The 25,769-nt window shown below is 43.9% G+C and overlaps 1 protein-coding gene across 1 annotated transcript in view; it reads right to left on the reverse strand.

Moving 5' to 3' along the window:
* SAMM50 (SAMM50 sorting and assembly machinery component) overlaps positions 1 to 25,769 on the reverse strand; it is a 252,099-nt gene that overhangs the window by 95,929 nt on the left and 130,401 nt on the right. Inside the window, exon 9 of the mRNA XM_085652463.1 lies at positions 23,557 to 23,628. Within this exon, the coding sequence (XP_085508589.1) occupies positions 23,557 to 23,628 (72 nt within the window). The remainder of the gene's footprint in view (positions 1 to 23,556; positions 23,629 to 25,769) is intronic.

The raw sequence follows: 25,769 nt of genomic DNA on the forward strand, positions 1-25,769 counted from the left end.
CAATTATATTTTTGCATGATCCAAAATGGACAGTTTCTTCCTTGTGGAGTTACAGGTTAATAATGAGGTATACGATTTATCTGTAGCTAGAATTACTGTAAGGGATTTATGTATATGTTCTCCAAACATTAGGTTCTGGAAATGTATTAAATATCAGATCACATGTACAATACAATATTCGTAGAAGAGATACACTTCCATATTATACTTATTATCAACTGCAGCAAACCTCACTGGGGACACCTCTAATCCTAAGAAATGCTCACATATACTCTACAGCAAGTCTGAATTTGTATTAATATGGACTTTCTGGACTATAACAGATCTTTTCTTCTTGGTTGGGTGTATTTGCAAATATAGTTCAGAAAACACTTTCAATGTTTAAAAATCCCCCACTGGTTTCAGAGGTCAAATGCGCGTATGACTGTATAGTAGAGCTTCTTCGCTCTGGAATCGGGCACTATATGTAAACTTGCAACGGTTATAGGGAGTATAGTAAAGCCTAAAGAGCTGACAATGTATTCTCTTTGCATGGTGTGGCAGAAATGGTTACCAGATGACAGCCTGGCAGAAAACTGGCAAGTATCTTCAGGTTTGCTTTAGTGTAGTGTACAGTCCGCTGGGTTAAAGTGAAACCACTTTTATTCAATTCACAGGGTATATTGGTCCCTGGCAAGAAGAGCTAAGGCAGTGGCGGCTCCTCCGCTAAGGTGGAGGAGCGTCGCCCCACTGCTTTTTTGCAGTGAAACACAGAAAAGATAAAATTATAATAACTTGCATTATCATTTCATGATAGCTTTGTGTAAGGGGCGGGGGCAGAGGAGGAGTGGTAGCACCCTACTAAAGTGCGTGATGACTGCTTAGATTGCCCTCCCGGGCCGCCCAAAACAATCTTGTGCACTTCGCATGTTCTCCTTGCAGGCTACATTACAGTCAACATGGAGAACATGCCCAGGCCTCCAGTCAGCGTCTGAGTGCTGAAACAGGGCACTCAACCCAATCACAACGCTGCTACGGCAGCGTTGCGATTTGGCTGACTAGGAGCCTGGGTGTGCTTCCTGTGGCCGAGCGCATGAAGGACTACGGAGGAGAGACGCGGTGAGGAAGAGGCGAAAATGTACGTTTAAAAAAAAAAATGTATAGCTGCTTTCCCTGCTTCCTCCCCTCTGCGATCTGTGCTGGCCGCCGCTAAGGTGAATCTGGAGGTAACACAAACTTGCCCACGCTGTTTGGCTCCTTTAGCAGATGACATGCACATACCATTCAACTGCCCTCTATTAGAAGGTGGAGAGTAAGATAATTCATGATGGGGTCTGCCATAAGGTACTGCTGTATGGCCATTTTAAGGTCTCACCTACAGACAGCTTTAGCTATCTGGCGAGAAGTAGTCACCACATACCACACACATATATACAGACATGCATAGAGAGGAAGAAGCTTTTGGACAGCTTTTTAAGCCATTAGCCACTGTGGTTCAGCTGGCTTCAGGAACTGCTTGAGAAGGCTGCCGATAACCCTTGGTATCTACCTATGGCTATTTCACAAATAGAAACATTCTGAAAGTAGAGTCACTCGCTCTTTATTTTTCTTTCTCGCTCTCTCCCATGCCCTCTCTCTAGTTACTCAACCACTCCCTTGTCTGTTGCTCCCCAACATTCAGGCGCACATTTAAAAATATTGTTTGCAAGGGCCTGGAAGCTGCAAAGCACTGCTATGCCACCCCCTTCTATTTTTGCACCTCAGGCACACTTTTTACAATATTTATTTCACTATACTAAAGTGTGCCTCTGCTGCTGGAGGTTATAACACAGGATACCGGAAGTATTTATGAAACTATTTTCTGTGTACACAATCTGGGGAGGTAAACCCCGGCTCACTTAGCTTTGTGCGACTACGGTGGCCCCCAAAGCAGAACCCCTAGAGGAGGCCCCATTGTTAATTCAAGCCTGAATACTGCTCATAGGTGAAGTTTAATAATCATAAAGTGCATGAGCCCATGTGGGATCCCTCAAATACCACGTGGGTCTTGATTATACCATGCAAAGTTTGTTTAGCAATGTACCGCAGATGAGGTGGGATCTGTAATGAATGGATACAAAGCTGGGAAGTGGATAGGAATGTGGATGGCAGCTCCTGGACAACAGAAATAGACTTTTGGGGCAAATGGATCTAGCATATAACAGAATATAAAAGGCCCATTGTGTGACACACTCTTGGGCACAGTCTGTCCAAGAGAATATTGTATTTGTTGACATTTGACTTTCATGAGTGGCTTTTTCGCTTATGCTTTGTTTACATGACTGCTGTACTAGTCAGTTTATACCGGTCCAGCTCCTTATGCTTCTCAGTCTGATGCAGTTTTAGGAGTTGTGATTTATACATGACTGTTGCATTTTATAAATGTCTAGCTTTTCTACTTATTTTCTACTTGTGCTTATAGGACTGTTGCACTAGTCACTTTATATAGAAGTGCACCAATGCCCGGTATTTCCACAACAAAAAAAGATAGATGATTAAGCATAGCCCATTTTAATTCTGCCTCCAACCATAAAAAGCAGCCCATGCAGTAGAGGGAGCCATGTTACCACCTCCAGTTTCCACCACCATTGTGCATTTAACATGCAAAAACCAATCACCTAGAGATGGACAGTACAGCACATATTTCACAGGGTTAGATCGTAAATGCCTCCAAATACTGCCTAACACCCAGGGACAAATATAGTGGAAAAATCCACTTGGGTCTCGGGTTGTAATATCTGGGGCAGAAAAATAAAAAATGTTATTTTTCCAGAATATGACAGAAGGGGCATCCACCCCACTGTGTCTCTATTCTTGTCCCACTTTGCTGTGAGCACCTTAAATGCCATTGTCCCAATTCTAAAGTGGATGTAGAGGATCATAACCTTAATGAGACGGATTCTATCCAAGAATACTTCAAACCTGGGGCTACATTTATGGGACAATCAAACCATCAGGCCTCAGCTCACGCCACTCTTCCAAAAGGATATGGTCCCAGTATATGCCCTTAACCCACTAGGAAATGCTTCTTTCCATTTAGCGTGGCTCATTCCATACATCCTCCATTTTTAGCATCCCACAAAGAGCTTTTACTGCCCTCAACCATGGTGTGGAACAACTTTTATACAAGGCGATTAGCTCGTCAAGGGCAGCTCTGTAGGAAACCAGTTGAGGAATTTCCCAGATTCGAACCCAATAATTCAAAATTCTTAGGCGTGCAATGTCATTATCCTTTTTAGGTTCAGGACCCACCTTACGGTTATCAAAGGTGTTCTATTTGGTATAGCTGAATTTTCCAATTGAATCAACTGGATGACATCCACATAGCCCCATATTTCTGCCCCATACAAGGCCCCATCAAAGGCCACTGCTCTGTATACTTCAAGGACTGGGGAAACAGTCCAACTTGATATTGACAAACTTTTTCAGGATAGCTGCTGTTCTATGTTGGAAAATGGTTTTAACTTTTATCAAGCTGGAGATCCCAGGATAAATTATCAGTGAGATTGACTTCTAAATAGTCAAAGCTCTTTACCTGCTCAACGAGCGATGTGGATTCTCTGCATCCAGAAAAACTCCTTCTGGTCTAAGACTCTAGATAGATCCCTCATTGGTTTATCGAGTAGAAGCAGCCATCTCCATCTACAATGGGATTATCGCCATTCAATCATCTGATCGTAACCTTGTATTATTTGAGAACTTTTTTCCTCTCCTCAAAAATGAGGGTGCAATGTCTGTAACCACCCCACCTCAAGCCCTTCCTAACTCTGCAGGCTATACTAACTCAGCTACTTCACCAGGGGGATCATAGCCCCCCTCTATCAATCCCCACACCGAACTACAGCCACATCCCACACCCAAAGTAGCTACTCCAGAGATACCTAGCCATAGACAACTTTACTTCTCCCTGACTGGACCTCTGATCCCCTCCACACCTCAACCTATGACACCGCCAGAATCCGAATCCCCTATACCACCCAGCAACAGGTTCCTAGAACCCCTTCTTATCCTGATCTCAAGTTCGTCACCAACAGGCTCAGAGACTCCACCTTCCTCCAACTCAACGTGTCAGCCACTGGCTTCCCCTAGCCAACAATACTCCACTACCACAAGCATCAACACCCCCTCCACCTCTCCCCCTGCTCCAAGACCCGACAATTTGTTCCCACAACTCACTAACATCTAGACTGGATGAGATTACACAAAACTTTCAACTCAAGGCAGAGATACAAAACCTTATCCACATCACCACAGATTCTACTATTAACCGGTTGCCAATCAGGAATTTGAGAACCAATAGCCACACTCATGGCCATCTCACCAACAACGGCTCCATGTCACTTCCCTACCAACAGAATCTCACCTACCTCGAATTTCCTGTATTTGAGATTTAGAACTCTTCCTTACCCCAATGCCACCACTCAGCCCTTTAGACTATTTGATTCACTTTCTGACAACGATGTCCACTCTCTCCTCCTATCCTACAACTCATCACACTTTGAGAACATATACACTCCGGGCCAAATCCAACCCATTCCAGTGAAACAATACAAAAAACTCAAAGCCCAACCACAGAGCGGTAAACAAATACAACCTTAAGTGGATTACCCTCACTCAGACCTCCCCTACCAGAGTCAAATCCTATCTGAAATGCATGCTACTCAATTTCAGATCGGCTGCAAGACATGCAGTGGATATCGCCGACTTTATCCTTGCACACAACCTCGACCTCCTTTTCTTGACCGAAACATGGCTAAATGCTTCCTCTGCACCTATCTTGGACATACTAGTCCTTCCTAACTACAACATCACCAGATCTGACCGAGCCAATAGATCAGGTGAAGGCATTGCCTGCATTTAATGCAACAGCCTCTCAGTTAAACACTCTCAATTCCCTATTCTACCCTAATGCGAATACCTGTGCATATATATTGCATGCAACATCAGACCACTATGCAAATTACACACAATCTATCACCCGCCTTGAGATAACCCTTCTTTCACAGAAGAAATCATAGATATCTTCGCAACAAACTCGGGCCAACACGGCACCCAAATCTTGCATGGAGACTTCAACCTCCACAAAAATGACCCGAAGGACCCTTTAGTTAACAGCCTTAAATACTTTCTTGCTGAATTCAACTAATACAATTCTGCGACTGCCTCACACATAACAAGGGAGAGACCATATCAGTGCGAAACAACAACTCCAACTGGAATGCATCCTACCCGGTGACTGGTCTGACCACTTCCGCATCACATTCCTCAGTTCGATAGCAGCGAAAACAAATACCGCTCAATTAATGAAACCCAAAGTAATGAACTGACATGCCTCAGTAATAACATCCTTTCACCGCTTGGTGACATGTCAGATGTCCAAGATCTCACAAACCACTACACCAGCTCCATGGAAAACATTCTAGACACAATCGCAACCTTACGGCTAAAATGACTGTCCACCAAAGACTCTAAACCATGGTACAACAGAAGCCTTAACATTGAAAGACGAAACCTAAGACTAGCAGACGAAAGTAGAGATCCTCACCTTCCCTTGAACACCTCAAGCATCTAAGATCACTGAGGAACTCCTATTACAAAAGCATTAGAACCTCCAAAGCAAATTTCGTCAGAAACCAACCAAAAGAACGGTTTGAGCTCGTTAACCTCCAATTAATTGGTCTACCATACCATTCTACACCTGGATCCAGTCAGTTACCAAACTGCGAAGAATTTGCCTCCTTCTTCCTTGAGAAAATGGCACCGCCCTCTTTCACCCCACTCTAAACCTCCTCCTACCTGGTGTGTCATACCATCATGCTGACCAGAGCACATCCTCAAAAACAATGCCTCATGATACTCTTTCAAAAGCATTGAAGAAAATGCCATTCTCAAAATTCTAGCAGATCTGAAACCCTCAAACCACTTCAGCAACCTGCTTCCTCCCAACTTCTTCAATGAGATCAAACAATCGTTACTCACTCTTCAACCCAAGATCATTAATGCCTCTTTACTTCAAGGCACAATCTCCGACTGCCTAAAGTCTGTGCATGTCACCACTATCCTAAAAAAAAAAACCAGTGGTTGATCACAAAGACCGAAATAAGTTCCTCCCATCGACAACATTTCAATACTGGCAAAACTCCTTGGAAAATGTATACACGTACAACTATGTAACCATATTGATCAATTCCGTCCGCTTGATCAATTTCAATCTGTTTACTGCCCAGGGCACAGTACTGAATCGGGACTTACACATATAGTAGACGATGCGCTGAAATAGTTGGATCAAAACAAATGCCTCCTTATCCTCCTTAACCTACCTTCTTCATTCGATGCAGTTAAGCAGGACTACTTAATTGACCTGCTGGAACATAGAATGGGACTCTTAGGGACTAGGGACCAAAGCTGGTTCAGCTTGTTTCTCCAAAACGGACATAATAAAATCAAGGTTATTCAGTCTAAATGTGCACAGTCACCTTAGGGGGTCCCGCAGGGTTCCTCCCTCTTACCCACCCTCTTCAACATGTTCGAGGAGCCACGAACAGTAATTCTGAGCTCTTCCAACATCCACTATTACATGTATGCCAATGACACCCAATTATACCTGAAAGTCTCCTCCCCTGAAGACATTAAAGCCCTCAACTTAAACATACAAAAAAAACAAAATTGGCTGACATGCAAACACCTCAAACTAAAACTGAATTCCTCCTGATCGCCACACCCAAACAGTCACCTGTCATTAACAAATGGATGAAGCAACAAACAGCCTTCAACTGTCTGCCTCAGGTCATTGACTCTGCGGGATCACTGTGAATAACTCTCGACAAGAACCTTAATATGCAGAAGCACATTAGTTCTCCCAGCAAAGGAGGAAACCTCCAAATGAACATCTTAAGAAAATTAAAACCCTTCCTATCCCCCAAGGACTTTAACACTGCTGTCCAAGCACTAGTGATTCCCAGGTTGGACTATGGAAGTGCTACCCAGAAGCACCAGCACTTTACTGTTAAAACCTCAGAGATTCACTAAAAAGAAAACCTACAATAGCGCCTTTTCTTGCATCGCCCCGATAATTTGGAACTCGCTCCCCCCTCCCCCCCCCTCCTCCCCCGGACACCAGACTGAATCCCTCAACAACATCCTTCAAGGTAGAAGTTAAACTACTACTCGAACAAATGTATTCCTTAGATCCTGGAACTCATCTCTCTGAGCTTGTCAGACTCAGGATTACTGCTCCCCTATTATATTATACTATTGTCCTTGATCTATATGTCTTATCATTGAGGAGATGCCACCTTCATCTGGGATCTGCCATATCTTGTACGGTAGCTCAACTATTTAATATTGATATTATGTTCTCTGCTGGATTACATGTGTAAAGCACTCAGATATCCTCTAGGGTCTTGTTTACGCTATATAAAGCCTTCAAATAAAGTAATAAAATAAAGCCATGAACTTAGACTTTCCTGCAGAACCTTACAAAGTGATCTACCAATTTCTAGATAGTGTATATGATTTAGGTAAAGTGCATAGATAATTTCTGCTTTCTATATCGGTTTTAAAGCAGTATTCTAGAATGGTGAAAGTAGTGGTAACTAAAGGTATATGTTTAGATATTTGAAGATTAAGGACACTCAATGGTCTGAATTAATGTTTCCTAATAGTATAATCAGTGACACAATTAACTAAGGTTATAACTTTCAATGTAAATGGCATATTAAACAAATGTTAGCATTGTTCAATTTTGAGATGGCTGAAAAATGTTAAGCAAAACGTGATTTATCTGCAGAAAAATCACTATAATAAATCAATCAATCAATCTGAAGTCGCTGCTAACCGGCTCTGCTGTGAGAGTTGGGCTAATCTACTTCTCCTCTTATGTAAACTGGCAAATAGAAGTGGTTCAGCGGGATGTATTAGGAAGCTGAATAGGAGTAGGAACATCATTGGAATGATTTCAATATAATTTTGTTAAAGACTACGGCCCTATTGAGGATCATGTAGGGGCGCTCAGCCAGCCTGTAATACCGCCATGAATGCTGTAGGGCCTATAATTCTTAGCACCTATTTTAATTTCATACAAAACTTGAAGCTAGATGTCGCACCTCACCAGCGAGAAATGTATGATGAGAGCTACAAAAAAGGAGTTCTGCCAGAGGACCAAAGGTTGGCCTCTATTGTGGTTATTCGTAAACCAGGGAAACCTGCGGAAAGCTGCGCATCATACAGACCGACATTGCTTATAAACATAGAAGCGAAAATCCTGGAAAAAACTTCTGGCGTCTCGCTTGATCTCAAGGATCCCATTATTGGTCCATGTGGACCAGTCGGGCTTTGTGCCTGGCCGGAATACCTCATTAAACATTAGTCGCCTTCATAATGTTCTCGGCCGCAAACAACTTATAGAGGAGGACGCAGTGGTATTATCACTGGACGTCAAAAAGGTGTTTGATTCCATAGAATGGCTGTATCTCTTTGACGTACTCCGGCACTTCGGCCCGAAATTTATGAATTGGGTTAAGCTGCTCCATACCGACCTACAGGGCCAAGTCAGGGTCAACAATCGTGTTTCCAGAACATTCTCCTTAGGGAGAGGCACCCGACAGGGATGCCCCCTGTCCCCACTGATTTTCTCTTTAATTCTAGAACCACTGGCCTCGTGGGTGAGGGGAGATCCACTACTTTGAGGGTTGAAGTGGGCGGAAGGACAAGAAGATAGGATATCTCTCTATGCTGATATCCTGCTGTATCTGGCGTCACCCTATAAATCAGTGCACAGAATCCTAAATATTTTTACAAACTTTGGTAAATACTTTGGCTATTTGATAAACTGGACCAAGTCTGTGATTTTTGCGATTCAGGGTACGATTCCAAAACTCCCCCAAGGGTGTGAGGTAGAAATAGCGACCATAGGATTCCGATACCTTGGAGTTTATATAACTCCAGATCCCCAGACCTTTCACGACAAGAACCTGGCCGTCCCACTGGAGAGATTGCGTAATGACATTAAACATTGGAGGTCACTTCCCCTCTCCTTACTGGGTCCAGCTGCCCTTTTCAAGTTGCTAGCGCTTCCCAGGTTTTTAGATCTCCTTCAAAACTGTCTGCATTAGGTCCCGACTCCTATTTTAGGAATCTAGAGAGCGAGGTTACAACTCTACCATGGGATGGGGGAGCACCCCGCATAGCATTGCATAAATTGACCTAGGGTTGGCACGATGGAGGTATTACACTCCCTGATGTGCGACTATATTATTAGGCCTCACAATTAATAGTAGTGAATCATTGGACGCACCGCTCGCAGATGGACCCAGCATACCTGTTGGACAAATATCAAATGGGCAGGGAGGGCTACCTAGGAGCCCTCTACTCGAAAGTCCGGAAAGATTGATACTTGGGCCCAACAGCCCATACAGTCGAGATATGGCACCAAGCTAATAGATGCCTCCGTTGGTCGAACAGACTGACTCAAGCCACCCCATTATGGTCCACCCAACAATTAGGATTACTATGTTACCAGCCGGGCTTTGATAAGTGGGATACCATCTGAATCTCTACAATAGGCCATCTAATAAAAAAGGGGAAAATATTGACATTCACTGAACTAGAGGAACAGTATGAATTAGCTCAGGGAGAGATCTTGCGTTACCAACAGGTCCGCCATGCCCCTAAGGCAGCAGTTTTAGACCTAGCAAATATACCGGCGTCCTGCCCTTTAGAGGATCGACTGCTCTCGGAACCTATGCCCGAGAAAGTCGTATCGTTGACATATAGGACGCTATGTAATAATATGCCGGATCCATTTCACACTCTTCGAGAAAGGCGGCAAGCCAATATAGGGCAAATTAAAGATGAGGACTGGCAAACAAGTTTGATGTCCCCCGAGAGAAGCAGCGATTCCTCTCAGGCTCCACTTGATTCAATTAAAAATCTTCCATAGAACCTATCTTACTGGGATCATGCTAGCAAAAACAGGGAACAGACCAGATGCGATGTGTCTCTGCCGATGCAGTCAGGTGGCAACCTTTTACAACACTATATGGGCCTGTCCCCGCATACAAATTCTATGGGAGAAAGGAACAAGACACATGCAGAGGGCACTAGGTAAAGAGCTTACCCTCCCACCACAATTAGGGTTCCTTAATATATGGGAGGCTACTGACCTTACAGAGGTGGAGCAACAAATGACCACACTGGGATACTTGCTAGTAAAACGGGCAATTGCAATGAAGTGGAAGAGGAAGAGGAGCCATTGCCGAAAAGCTGGACACAGGAACTAGACAAAGGTATGATAGCAGAAAAAGAGTTGTTTAAGTCCTGGGGTTGTCCTACAAAGTGGGACAAAAAGTGGGGCAAATGGAACATGTATAGGGGGGAACTGTGTACTTCGCCTACCAAGGAAATAGAAATGAGAAAGACTAATAGAGATGAGACAGGAGCAAATGGCTGATTTACTGTTGATTCCTTAAATATACAAATGTGGTACCTGTGATGAAATGTATGTAATTAACCAAAATGTGATTTACATGTTTTTCAAACCAATAAAAACATTAAAAAAGAAAACTTGAAGCTAGAAACCTTACGAAAAGAGAAAAGTCAACTGTAACCTAAAATGGAAGCACTTTTGCTATAGTTTCAGCAAGATTATGTTTTGATTGACCCATGGCGCTCAGATTTCCCCCCTTCTAACAATATTTTTAATTCTCCGTGTGGAATCTATTTTTTTTTATTTCAGGAGAAAAGAGACTTGTATGTGGGCCAACATTTTTTCCGATTACTTGACTGTTATGCTAGAGATTATGATAGAAGCTCAATCTAGGTCTCCTCCTCAGTGGCACTTTGATATGGTACTTTTTAAGAACCAGGCCTGGAAGCAAGAAACAAGGACCTTTATAACAACATGTTTTCAGAACAATATAAATTCAGCTCAGATCGTCTCAGTCTAGGAAGCATTTTAAAAAAGCTCATAAGTTCAAGCTTTATAAACAATGCCTATTGGAAATTCATGAATGACAAAAAGCAGTTGACTGTGTGATAAAAAAATATCATGAACAAAATAAAATTCAGGGTATTGGCTAGAATCTTAGGGATTATTTTCTTGCTGAGGAGATATGCAATGAGAAGACTTTCCAGCAGAGAATGTATAAGGAAAGCAAGCATGTCAGTAAACTGCTAGCATGGTCAACAAAAGTAAGATCTAATAAGAATTTTATCAAGCTATAACAGATCCAGAGACAAACCAGGAGGCTAATCAGATTAATAATATCTATAAAGAACAAGTTACTTACCTTTGGGTAACACATTTTCTTGCAGAGACTATCTAACCACAGATTTCGGACCTTAGAATATTCCCTAGGTGTCAGACTGGATCCAGAAAATCTTGTGTAGTACCTCCGCGTGGCAGGGGGCTGCGTTTGATCAGACATAAGTTGCCACATCGAAAGTGATGTGCGCAGTGCCTATATAGGCACCACCGCAGCTCGCCAACATCAGTTTCTTTCCTGACTAGTTCAACACCAAAAACAATGCGGCACATCAGAATTATTCCAATATTCCAATAGGCATTCGACCAATGTGCAGCATTTAACAGGATGTTAGAGTGAAGAGCCAGGTTTGCAGAACGGTGAGGAATCTGCAGTTAGATACAGTCAATTCCAGAAAAAGTATTACCAAGGTTTTCCGATAGAGACTTCTAACTGCAGATTCCTCAACTTAGAATAGATACCCAAGCAATACCTTCCTACAGGTGGGTCTGCAAACTGGCTCAAACAGGATATCCTGGAAGACCGAACGTGCCAAATGTCAATTTTGAAGGACCTGACTGTCGAAACAATGCAGTGCTTTGTGAATGTGTGGAACGGGGTTCACATAGCAACTCAGCAGATGTCCAGGACAGGTACACCGTGTGCTAATGCAGCAGTAGCGGCCTTGACCCTGGTGGAAGCCCCAATGCAGATGCTTGATAGCTAGTGTGCAGCAGTTTTTAATGCAAAGTACTATTCACTCATAGAGAGAGGGTTCTCTTCTGCAGTGCTTCACCTCTTTTCGGTTTAGTGTATCCAAAAAAGAGAATATTGTCCACCCGGTGGGCTTTGGTGCGATCAATGTAAAAGGACAGGGCTCCTTTTGGCTCCAAAATGGTGGAGATTCTCCTCACCTTAGAAGGATGAGGTGGAGCGAAGAAAATCGGCAATCTGATGTTTTGTAGGACATGGAAAGAGGTCCTTCCTTTGGAAGTAAGGAGGCACGAGTCCAAAGACCCAGTTTGTCAGAGTAGAAGCTGGTGTACGGAGGGTTAAATAAAAGAGCTTGAAGCTCACTGACCTTCCTGGCTGATGTGAAGGCCACTAAGAAGGCTGTCTTAAGAGCTAGGAGTCGGGAGCGGACAGCTATACAGGGGCCCGAATTGGAAGTCCATGAGAAAAATTGGAACCAAATTAAGGTCCAATTCGGGCAAGTTGACAGGGGTAGGAGGGAACAAATGTTGCAAGCCCTTAAGAAAACATGTCACAACAGGTGACTTAAACAGCTAGGGCTGATCTGGCAACTGCAAGAAAGCGGACTTGGCTGAAAGCTAATTTTTTACAGCGCCCAAGGCAAGGCCTTGAGGAGGTAAAGACAGTGCAAACAGTAACACTGCCAACAAGGGGGCCGAAAGTGGGTCACCATAATGGGAGGAGCACCAAGTCACAAATATTTTCCCAATGGCAGGCATATATAATCTTTGTTGAGGGACGAATAGCTGCCAAGATGACATCACAAATCTTGAGAGGAAGACCAAAGGCATTCAACTGTCATACTTAAGCCCCATGGATAAATATGAATTGTGTGTAGGTTCGGGTTCAGGACCCGCCCATGCTGCAGTGACAGGAGGTACTCCTAAAGAAAGCAGCCTGATCAGAGGCCCATGCTCAGGCGTTTGGGATACCAAACTTGCCTTGCCCAGTCCAGAGCCCCTAGAAGGCTTGACCCTGATTGGTCATAATTTTCTTGAGAACTTTGGGCAGGTGCTGTAATGACAGAAAGGCAAGGAGGAGTCCCAGATGGCAGTGTAAGTGGAATGAGTCACAGAGCAAGAGCCGCTCTGAAAATGCCAATGAGCAGGAGAGGTGGCATTGCACGTTCTCAGCAGTGGAAAATAAATTGAGACGTTCTTCCCATTCTCGGAAGAGACCTTACGCCACCTCGGGTGTAGACGCCGTTCATGATCCGCAAGGCATCGGCGGCAGAGTTTGTCTGCCCTGGCGTTCAAATATCCTGTTAGGTGCTGCACGACCAGGAAGATGTCCTGTTGCCCCAGAGGCGCAAGGCCTCCTGGCACAGGGTCCACGACCCCACTCTGCCTTCATTGTTGCAATACCACATGGCGGTGGTGTTTTCTGTGAACATCTGAACCAACCTCCTTTTGATGGAAACGAGGAAGGCTTTCAATTCCAAGCAAATTCCTGTCAGCACCAGAAGACTGATGTGGTGTTGGGACTTCGCCAGAGTCTTCTGATCTCCACCTCTCCCAGGTGACCGACCCAACCCAGAAACGATGCATTGGTCACCACGGTCAGTTCCGGGCGTGGAAGGGAGAGGGGTCTACTGCTGGTCCAATTGAAGTTCATTAGTCACCAGTGCAGGTCTTTTGCAGTCTCTGGTGCTGCGCCTATTGGGATTTCAGGTCCTAGTGCAGAGCCCGCATGTGCCGTTTTGCATGCTTTACCAGCAGGATGAAAGAGCCTCAGAATCATTCTCACTGGGACAGAGGTTGAAAAGTCAAGATCCCAGAGCACCTGAGGAAAAAGGTGCTACAATCCCTCCTTATCTCGCGTTTGGACTATGGAACTTCCCTCTATCTGGGTTCACCTAAGTACGTCACTAGGAGGCTGCAAGTGGTACAGAATGCGGCTGCTAGGCTTCTTTTGAAGATTCCCAACCGCATCTCTGCTGAAGAAGCCCTAAAACAGTTCCACTGGCTGCCTATTGAGTAAAGTTTAAAACTCTTTGCATAGCTCATAGAGCTATTAACAACTCTGGACCGGAAAAACTGAGGAACCTTATATCAAGGTACATTCCTGCCAGGCATCTTAGATCTGCCCATCTACAGCTCCTCAAGACTACTAGACTTAAAAGAGCCAGATGGGGAGGCAGATCCTTTGCCTATCTGATACCCAGGCTGTGGAATGCCCTCCCACTGGAAATTCGAGCCGCCCCTCACGAATTGGCCTTTAGGAAAAATCTGAAAACCTGGCTTTTTCCACACTAATTATGCGTTGGCTCAGCTTGTCGCTGTCAGTATTCCCGCTAGCGCTGGGAAACCCTCGGGAAGCCATGCGCTCTACAAATTCATTAAATAGAAATCGCATGAATGTCCTGGACTCTCAGCTACGGATTGTAGGTGTGGAACTGCACCGTTTCCATAATAGCTCAGATGAAAGGGAGTGACTGGGATGGAGGCAGGTGTGACTTTGGCATGCTGATAGTGAACCCCGGTGAATGGAGGAGGTTTGCTAAACCCCAAGAGGTTTGCAGTAGTAGTGGGGGGACAGGGGACCACTGTATGGAAAAAGCCTAACTTCAGCATCCATTAGTCTAGGTAAGGGATCGCTGGGACTCCTGACCTCCGAAGGTTTGCTGCAACCATCATAATTACTTTAGTAAACACCCAGTGAGGCCAAAGGGAGCACAGAAAACTGAAAATGCTTGTGGCCTACTGTGAACCACAGCTAACGCCTGTTAGCTTGCAGGACGGGGATGTGAATATAAGCATACTGCAAGTCTAACGCTAAAATCCAGTCTCCAGGGCAGACAGAACCTGAGCTAAGGTGAACATCTTTAATTCTACTTTTTTTAGGAAGCAGTAGCGAGGGCGCACATTTAGTGTGGGGCGGAGGACTCAGTCCCTTTTCAGCACCAGAAAGTAGCATAAATAACAAACACATCCTACTTATGGCGCTTGCACTGCTTTGGCCACAAGAAGCTGCACTTCCTTACGAAGCAAGGAGGGATGGTCCACCGTAAGCCGTTCCGGGGTGGTGGTAAAGGAGGAGGGGTATAAGCGCTCTGCGCAATTTGTAGCAGCATCCACTTGTTGGAAGTGATTTCGGTCCATTGGGACAGGTGGTCCTTGATCCTGCCACCAACAGAATGGTCAAGCTGGTTGGTGAGGGCTCACTAACGGTTGCTTGGAAGCTGTGGCAGCCAGAGGGGCGGGGACTGGACAGCACGTTAGGACTGTCTCCTGCACCCTATGTGGGATCTACCACCCGGCCACAAAAAAGGCTGAGAACCGTGCTTGGAGGGGACCCCAGTCGCGATCATCAAAAGGGACAAAAGGACTTGTGGTTGTGAAGCCATAGAGAGGCCCAGGGATCTGGAGGTTATCACAATACTGCTTGAGCGCCGTGTCCACTTTGCTGCCACATGGGCGGGTGCCATTTATCAAGAATGCTTGGGCATCCCGCAAGAACCCAGTGGACCATAACCAGGTGAGGCACTGAAGTGCCACTGTACAAGCCATAGCCCTTCCTAGAGTGTCTGATGTCCTGTTCAGTCCACACCTCATGATTAACTTGGCTGATCCTTTTCCAATGGTTGGTTCAGGATTGCTCGGCCCTCTTCAGGGTGCGTGGGCAGCAGCTGTGCAAACGAGTCCCATAGAGCATGTAAATATCGGTCCAAGAGGCATGCGGTGTTCATCCGCCGCATGGCCAAGCTGGTGGAAGGAAAGATTCTCTTCTCAAAAGTGCCCAGTCTCTGGGAGTCTCCATCTGGTGGTTAGGGGGTGGGAGGAAGTGCATTTGGGTTGACCTTAACAGTTGAGGCAATCATGCAGTGCAAAGGAGCCCTGAGCAAGGTTTAACCCAGGTCCCCCGAAGAACGTCTGTGAGGGCCTCATTAAAGGAGAGCAATGGTACGGCAGAGCTTGCCCCGGGTGACGCATCAACGGCAAGACATTGATCTTGACCTCTGCGGCAGGCAGTTGTAGGTCAAGGATCGCCACTGCCTTCGCAACAAAGTTGCAAAAGATGTGCCTTCCCCCGAAACAGGGCCTGGAGGGAAAAGCATGCCAGTGTAAGGGGGAGGGATCCAGTCCACTGGTATCACCCAGTTCTTCATACCAGTTGCCTTCTTGGTTGCGGTCCTACTCAAAAGGTCCATACCCTCCTTCTTCACCACCACCCCTTACGGTGGGAAGGCCTGCCTAAGGGTAGAAAGTCCAGAGGTGGATACGGACTGGACGGTACTATCGGAGTCGAGAAGCAACAAGGTGGCAAAATCTGGCAGTCAGATATTGGCAATAGGCTTGTTGTCCAGTGGCATCGGAAGGACCAGGGTAAGGATGGGTGGAGGCACCTATAACTGCATCATACCAGATCCGGTGGCAGACCCAGAGGGCCTAGCAGCTGTCAGGGGAGATGGGAGGGGGGCAGTAACCTTGCAGGGGAACCTCTCAACTTCATGGGGCTTGAAGACACACCAGAGGGAGTCTCGGCTAAAATAGGGCATGCATGGCATTGTAAAATTATTTTATTGAGGGGGTGAGGGTCGCTCCGAGGGAAATTGGTTAAGTGCAGAACGGGACCGGACACTGACTCCACAGGTGCAGTACTTCAAAGCACACCATTCGGATGCAGAGGCCTAAGAATGCTTAGGCTACTTCTTCTTGTGCTTCTTGGACTTACTTGACTTCGAGGAAGATGTGTTGAAATTGGAAGACGACCGTCCGTGGGAATGTCGTGGGCAGTGGCCACAGAACTTCCTCTGAAGTGGGACAAGGAGCTACGTTGAGCCTTCTTCTGCCGCTACGTCAGGAGCTTTATCGCTCGTTCGCAGATCACCTTCGGATGCATGGACTTGCATTCGGAGCAGCCCTTGGAGTTGTGGCCCAACCCCAGGCACCAAAGAGAGACCGAATGTGGATAACACACAAACATCAGTCTGTGATATTCATCACAAGATTACAAACCTGTAGCTATTTTAGGGGATATGTTCCTAGCACACTGGGAACAAATCACTCAAAAAAAGGTCAACAAAAAGTCAAAAAAGGTCAAAAAGTGACTGAGGTAGCTTTCCGGATCCACACTGTTAGTGCAGACAGAAAAACTGATGTCAGAGTGAAACGGTGGTATCTATTTAGGCACAGCGAACGTCACATCCAGCGCAGATGACGGTGACACTCAGCCTATTGATGCCACATACCGGCACATAGAGATACTGCTCAAGATTTTCCAGATCCAGTCAGACAACTGGGGAATTTTCTAAAGGTGAGGAATCTGTGAGCGCACCTTAAAACAGAAGTTTTAATCAAATTATATAATGGTACTATATACTAATACCCCCCCATCCTTTTAGAAAGCCATAGTGATTAGGTTTGTGGAAAAACAACAAACCACCTAATAACCCTAAGTTCTACTGGCTGTTACATTTGTTGAAGTCCAATTACAAACTTTTCACTAAGATTCTATTGTCCTGCATGATGCCCATTGCTCAAAAGGTCATTCATAGGGTTCAAACTGGGTATTTCCATTCAAGTCAATTATAACAAACACAAATTGTCGAGCTGAATGAATGAAATGAATGAATGAACTGGCTTTTATAAAGCGCATGACTACCTGGGAGCATCCCAGCGCTGAAGTGGTTACTGGAGTTGGCCAGGCCATCTAAGGAAAGAGCCACATCTTTAGCTGTTTCCGGAATGCTAAATGGTTAGGTTCCCTACGGAGATGCAGCAGCAAGCTATTCCATAGTTTTGTGGCATTATATGAGAAACGTCGGCCGCTACTTTTGGCCTTCTTAATCCTAGGTACCAATGCTAGATACAACTCATCAGAGCGGAGGCTTCGATTGGCCTTGTAGGGGTGAATCATGGCTTTTATAATAGGAGGTCCATTCCCTCCTAGAGTCTTATGGGCATCACAAAGGGCTTTAAAATTAATTCTCTCCTGCACCGGTAACCAGTGGAGGGCGTGTAGCGCCGGTTTTGCCGAGCAGCGATTGTGGGTTCCCATAAGCAGTCTTGCGGCGGTGTGTTGTACAATCTGCAATTTTGTGGTGACTGCATTTGGGGCACCCAGATAAAGGGTGTTACCGTTGTCTAACCTGGAGATAAGCGCTTGGACCAACGATTTATATTTATATCTCGTTATTGGACAGTTTTTAACTATTCTTCAAATTTGTTTAGGGATGCAGTAGGCAGAATCAGTATTAATTCAAAAGCAGATTTAATTCATACACCATTAGCAGCAGTATCTAAAATAAAATTTGTTTACGGGTGACATTATTCTTTATTTGTAAGCAGAGGAAGATAATATTCCAAAATAAATTTGATAGAATCCATGAGTTTACAGGGGTAGGGGTATAAAATTACTCAATCACTGTCCAAGATCTTAGTATTTAATGCTGATGTGAGTGCCAGAAAGACTAAGACATCAATTCTCTCCTAAATGAACAATTTGTCATCTAGGGATATTTGTTCCATAATTTGTTTAGATTTATATCAGTTAAATTATATTACTACCCTTTCGATGGTTTGTATCTTTCTAAATCAATCGCTTCGTTACCTTTACCTCTAAATGATCAAGTATCTCTTATTAAAATGTAAAATCTATCATTTTTATTTCTGTTTGCCAATGTCCAAATTAAGATGAATTACGCCTAATTTCAATAAAATTATGGATTAACTTGTTGATTTATATGGAATAATAAACATTCACAGATTCAACTTTAAACACTACAGTGAAATAAAGAGCAGTGGGGTCTAGATTTGTCTTATTTTAGATTGTATTATCAAGCAACTTTATTCAATAGCATAACACGTATTAATTATGATGTGGTGTTCCATAATAATGTCTTGCTTGACAAGAGAACTAAAGAATCAGGAATTGATCTTCCAGTCTTTCTAAAATCAGCAAAACGTTCAAATAAACGCTAGTTACAAGTCACCACAGACAATACCACTGCGACTTGAGCAGCCGTTTAAAGAATCAGTAGGACTGCTGACTGGTGACTGCCACTTTTCCGTCACCCTAAAAGAGTATCTATATTTGGACTTGGAGATATCAAAGAAATCAATTGGGAGGTGGAACGAAAATGGGTTTAATCTAGTAGGTGATTTTGTGTCAAATTAATTGTTTAAAGCTTGGTAGGAAATTGATTCGATTTTTCATAAAAGAAGTCTATCACTCTTGTTTAGTTTTGCTCAAATAAGTAGCTTAAAAAACACACCCACACATTCATGCATGGTGAATGATCTTCCCCATAGGATTGGTAGCCCTTTTTTGTATATAAAGAAATCTCTGGGGGGTGGTAGACATTGTTATAAGGTGCTGCATCAAAATGTGAACCCCCTTGCAATCCCCAACTTTTTAGACAAAATCAGAAATGCCACAGATTCAAATATAACATTAAGCAAATGGCAGGTGATTTCCACCTTGCATCACCAAGCACTGCGGGCAGCCAATTTTAAAAGAATGTTTTTTTTTCAAAATGGATATTGTACTACACTCCTAGTGCCCTAGATAAGATATATCTCTCTGTGCAGGAGCAATGTTTTATATATAATTTTGCCAAATTTGCACAGTATTTCATATTTATTGCTATTGCCAATCGCCTCTTCTTCAGCATTGAAAGTCAAGATAAATACCACTTCTACAGAGCACTGATTACCAAAATGATTAGCCATATTTCATGCTACCTGGCACATTTTTGATGAATTTTTTTCTGCCTGTTGGACAGACTCCATGTGATCCAAAATGTGGCATCCTGTCTTCTGTTGAATGTGCCATTGAGAACACAGATTTTGCCTTACTGATTGATACTAAATTGGCTGTCCACTAGGCAAAGAGTCACATTTAGGGCTCTTGTACTAGTGCACGATGCCCTATATCAATCGTGGGCCTCTTACCGCAGAGCCAGATTTGTATTCTACAATCCTTCTAGACAGTTGAGATCCTTCAACAAATTGTTGGCAGAGATACCCAGAATTCAGCGCGCAGGAGGAGGGTCCTTAAAGTATCTGTGATTGGCAGCCTGGAATCAGCTTCCTCCGGAGTAATGGGCAGTGAGTGATGTGGCAGTGTTTAAGTAAAAACTGAAAACCTGGCTTTTTGTGCAGGCTTATTCCTCTGTTGCACACTTTCTGATCTATGCTGTCTCGCGCCGGGACATTCCTTGGAGTAGCTGTGTGTGCTACAAATTGCTATCATCATCAAATATTTTGAGAAATAATAGTGATAAGATTTTTATTGAAATCTATTTGTATGTAATCTGATTGTATAAGGCAGTATATTTCTGATCCCTATCAATTGTATGCATAATTGTTTTTATTGATTGCACTTTACCTTTGAACTATTTTTTGGGATGTATTATTTATCCTTTTGACATCGCACAATAATGTTGTTTTAAATAAGAGCTACTGAGTACCTAAGATCAATGGTTATTGTAGTTGCACTTGCAGACATGAGCCAGGTATATTGGCTTTGCCAATTTTAGTTTCTAACTCTGTAAAGGGAGAAGCCATAACCATGGTAAGTACCGTTTGCCCAAATTCACTTGCTAACCTAAAGTGGTGATTATTCTGTTATGAGAAAGATGATTTCATTGAACTAAATTGTGTCATCTCTCACAGAAACAACGGTGCTCAAAAATTTCAATCAGATATTTATGCATAACCCATGTGTGAGGTTTTGGAAAATTGCCCTCTCTGAAGGTCACCCCAGACTTTTGGCCTTCCTCCTCTTTTTGCTGAATTCATTTTGTTGACCTTAGGACTGCTCACCAGTTCTAAAGTGCATGTGCTTCTCCCCTAAATATGATGGCATTGGTGTATACATGATTGGCATATGATTGGCATATTTAGTTTACTTATAATTCCCTAGAAGAATGTATACCATGTATCTGGGCTCTATAATCTAAATGCTACTGGTGGGTCTGCAGCATTGGTTGTGCCACCCACACATGTAGCCTTTCAAACCGGTCTCATTGCAAGGCCTGTGTGTGTAGTTTACTGCCACTTCGACTTGCAATTAAAACCACCTGCCAAGCCTTAAACTCCCCTTTTATTACACATAACTCATCCCTAAGATAGGCCTTAGATAGCCCCATGGACAGGGTGCTGTGTAACTAAAAGGTAGGATATGTACATCTAAGTGTTACATGTCCTGGTAGTAACAAACAGCTAAATTAATTTTTCACTACTATGAGATCTACTCCTCTCATTGGCTTGTATTGTGAATTCCTTAAAACACGTTTACACTGTAATTCCTGATTGGAAAAGAGTAGCTGCATCATGTTTTATATTTTGGAATGTCAATGATAAATCCTCTTTAATGGTAACGCTGGATTTAACATTACTATTTTAGAAATACCACTTTTAGAAAATGAGCATTTCTCCGCTCTTACTGCTCTGTGTGCCTGCAGCCTGTCTTCAATACATGTCTGGGTTGGCTGACAGCTACACTTTGTGCATTCCCTCTATACAGCCACAAACACAGGAAGGGGAGGTGTAACAGAGAACTCTTTGAATTAATCTGCATTCTGATAGCTCTTCCTGGGCAGGAAGAGAGGGGCTGACTTTTACACCTGACTAGGCAGTGCCCTGTTAACCACACAAAGTTCCAATTACCACCAACTGTAAGACTCGAGCCAGGGCTGGGAAGAAAGGGCATATGTGCACTTCAAAGACCCTTTTTTGAAGTCATCCCACTTCAAAGGCAAAACTGGGTATAAGTACCTGGACTCTGACTCTACCAAGACAGTATACTACTGGACCTGGGAAGAACTCTGCCAGCAGTAAAGAGTGCTGTGCTACAACTGCCACTTTACCTGACTGCTGCTCTGAAGAAACTGCTCTTTCTGCTTTGCTGAGCTGCCCTGCTGCCTGCTGATCTCTGCCCTGCTGAGGATAAGGACTGGACCCATCTCACTTGAACCCAGAGTGACTCCAAGGGCTTGCCCCCTGTTCTGAAGTCTCAGGGCGATCAAAGACGTCCCACAACTCTGCAACAGCACCTGGAATCTGCAATCTGTGAGTCCTACCATGCCAAATGGTACCAATCCAGTCCTGAGCCCTTGAAAGGTGATGCCAGCTGTCCAGAACCATCAAAATCAATGCAGTGATGATTTTCTGTCAATCGGAATCGACGCATTGCCATTCGACGCAGGAACTGTTCCAACGCTATTGTCTCGACAGACTGCACGACTTGACGCCGGCAGGCAGCGAAGCTAGGCTACGACATAGAGCTCTATTGGAAAGGAGCTCATCGACAAAACCTTCACCGACTGCGCAGATCGGCACTGATGCTTTGCCTCCATCCACAAGATCGTGGACGACAATGCGCCTCCTCGATCCCTCGCATCGAGTCTTCGATGTTGACACTTACTCCATCCAGAGAACTTTATCAGCGGACCTACGTGATTCCTATAGCTGCCTGCCCTCCAATGCGGTCGGCCTGAACTTTGGATCTACCCCAGTATAGCGTGACCTCAAGCAACCCCTAAGCGCTATTGAATTCTAAGCACTATTTTTGGTTTATTCTTTAACAATTCCTCACTACGGTTCTACTTATTAGATTTTTGTCGTTTAGGTCTGGATTTTTTCATAACAATACTCTCTATTTTCCTAAACCTAAGTGAAGTTTTGTTGTGGTGTTTAGATTCTGTTGATGTGTATGTATTGCACTATTACTTTACACATTGCCTTTTTAGATGAGCCTGACTGCTCTGTGTCAGGCTACCAGAGGATAAGCACAGGTTATCTTTTAGTATGCATCTAGCTTATCCTGACAAGGATTGTGGTCCCTACTTGGACAGGGTGCATACTTCTAGAGACTTGGGAGCATATCAACAACAACCGGCGATAATTATCTCTAAGCGCACTTAGCGCTAGGATAATTATCGCCGGCTAGCGTGAATTTTTATCGCCGTGATAGCGTGCTATTAGCAACACTTATCTCATCAGCGATAAAAATCCTCACGCTGGAAACCCAGCGATAATCTCATGTTACCTTGTTGATAGGGACAGGCAAACTTAGCCATGATATCCTCCTTCCATAGGATATCATGGCTAAGTCAGAAAAATACCAGACGTAAAAAAGCAGGGTTAACTGTGGTTAGCGCTGCTTTTTTTGTCTCTAACAGGGTTAGCGACATTCTTGATAATAGGAGAAATGTCGCTTAGCGACATTTCTCCTATTATTGTACTCTGGAACGCCCCCTTTGCATCTCATTAGAGATGCACGGGGAAGCGTAGAGTAAAAGGGTGCTAACATGCAAATTTGCATGTTAGCACCCTGTTGTTGATAGGGCGTTAGTTTTATCTCTCCTTTTTTGGCTTTTAAAGCCAAAAAAGCAGAGATAAAGCCCTTGTTGATATGCCCCCCAGTTTCTAACATGAGATTTCTTCAGATTAAGATGTTGTGCAAAGATGGTTACACTGACAACTAACTTACTTGGGTAAAAAAAAGTAGTAACATTTCAAGCTAGTCAAACATTGCTAAAGAAGAATAGCTGCAATCATGACATGGAAATACACAAAATGGTAGGCTACATTACCTGATTAATTTTCAGTAATGCTCCTCGTTTTGGCAAGATAGAAGAATTACGTGAATCAATGACCATGGCATGCTGCAACGAAAGACATGAAACAACATAAGGCATTATGACATGGAACAGAAAATGTATTACTGAGATAATTGTGTCACTAGTGCCAGAATGAGAGTGCTAGAAAACATTAGGTGAACAACAAAGCATCCATGTAGTTTACGCACTGAGTTAGAACAGCAGTTGAGGACAAACCAAGTGTAATACGAATGTACACTAACAATGTGATCCTCAAATTAGATCACCTTTTTTTAGACATTAAGTCAGTTTATGTACCCATCAAAGAAAATTGTGGTTATGTCGCCTGAGCAAATTCACATATAATAATAACACTAATTCTAGGTCATCTGTACATAAAAATAAATCTCACAGCCTTCTGACTTTAACTAAGTGTTTGGGTATTACAAATGTACAACCTGCACATCATGGTGAATAGCATTCAGGAAACAAACCAACTAGAAACAAGCATAAAGGGATCACATAACAATATTTTTTGCCTGCTTTTAGTGCATTCATATATCTTTGTTGGTTACAGTTGAAACTAGAACTCCTTTCAGCATATTAGCAATGAAAGGCAAAAGCAAAAGGATCTAGATTTCATTCACAGATCTAGAAACTAGGATATGTTCTAAAATGTGGTTATGTGATGATGTTTAAGTGTGGTGAGATCTGGGTTGCCATAGGAGAGGAAGAGGGGGACGCGACCAAGGAAAGAAGGGGTCAGAACTTTAGGGTGGCTCACGCTTTAATGTGGCCAATTAGGATACAGGAAATGAGATTGCCCAAACTTAACGTTTAATCTTTCAAAGCAATCGGAGTTCTCTGAATTTACTCAAAAACTGAGAATCGACAACTACCATGTGAATACCATGAATCTGTTTCATCAAAATGGCCTGTGATAATGCAAACCCTACTTTTGATACCCCTCCTCATGTTCTCAACAAATTGCAACACCTGATAGAGCATTATGTATGGGCAGGCAAAAGGGCCCGTATTGTCAAAAGCCTGACATATCTGTCCACTACAGAGGGCGGCCTGGGGCTCCCCCACCTTAAACACTATTACCAGGCAGCGCAGCTCCGTTACATGGTGGAGTGGGCTAGACCCACAATGGAGAAACATTGGTGTTTCATCGATTAGGCAATCGCCCTATTGCCCGCAGTTGGTGTATGTATCTCTGGTGCTCCGCGCCACAATAAGCACTTGGGACACAGTCCAACTCTCGAAGAAACTGTCTACCCGGATTTTGCCACTGACTCCTATAATGGGAAATCCTGATTCCCCCCTAGCATTCCCAGACAAAAATTATATGGCATGGCAGCATGCACATTGTAAGAGAGTGGGCAATTTTTTTTACCCCAATGGAACAATGGGATTCCAACAGGTTCGGGAAGGTTATGGCGTGCCCCTCTCGGCGTTTTGGCAATATTTGACAATTAGGCATTGAGTCACACAGCCATCGCTGCGGCCACATGCAAGCAGACCTCTACTGCCGTTCGAAGAATGGCTTATCACGTGACACTCTGATAAAAGACTTCTATCAGACATATAGACCTTTTTAAACAAAACGCAGACTCATGCGAAATCATCTGCACAATTAAGGTGGGAGAAAGAATGTGAACGGCCATTCACCCCAAAGGGATGGTCGGATATCCAGACACGAGCCAATACTACAGCACGCAATGTGGCAGGAAATGGGACATTACTTCAATTATTACACTACTGGTATTACACCTCCTGAGCGCACTGCACACTGGAAGTAAGGGGGGATCCCACCTGTTTGGAGGGGATGCGGGGACCCGGGGACATTAACACACCTTTTGTGGCATTGCCCCCAGCTACGGACATATTGGCAGGGTGTATTAGATGCGGTGGATTAAATGTTGATACTACCCTCCCTAAGTTCCCGAGCTATGCGATTTTGGTTCTTACCAACACCCTAACGAACAAGTTACTTACCTTCTGTAACAATATATCTGTAAGAAACATTAGTTAGCTAGATTCCTCACCTTAGAATATCCCCAGGAGTCAGGCTGGGTCCGGAAAGATTTTGTGTAAGCAATACCCTTGCACGTCGCTAGGCGTGGTCTGCGGCTCCGCATCCGTCGCCGCCCTCGCGCGCTGATGTCAGTTCTTGTACATAGCTTTCCGTGCCAGGAACGCAG

The sequence above is a fragment of the Triturus cristatus genome, chromosome 4_1, assembly GCF_964204655.1.
Source record: "Triturus cristatus chromosome 4_1, aTriCri1.1, whole genome shotgun sequence".
Classification (NCBI taxonomy): domain Eukaryota; kingdom Metazoa; phylum Chordata; class Amphibia; order Caudata; family Salamandridae; genus Triturus; species Triturus cristatus.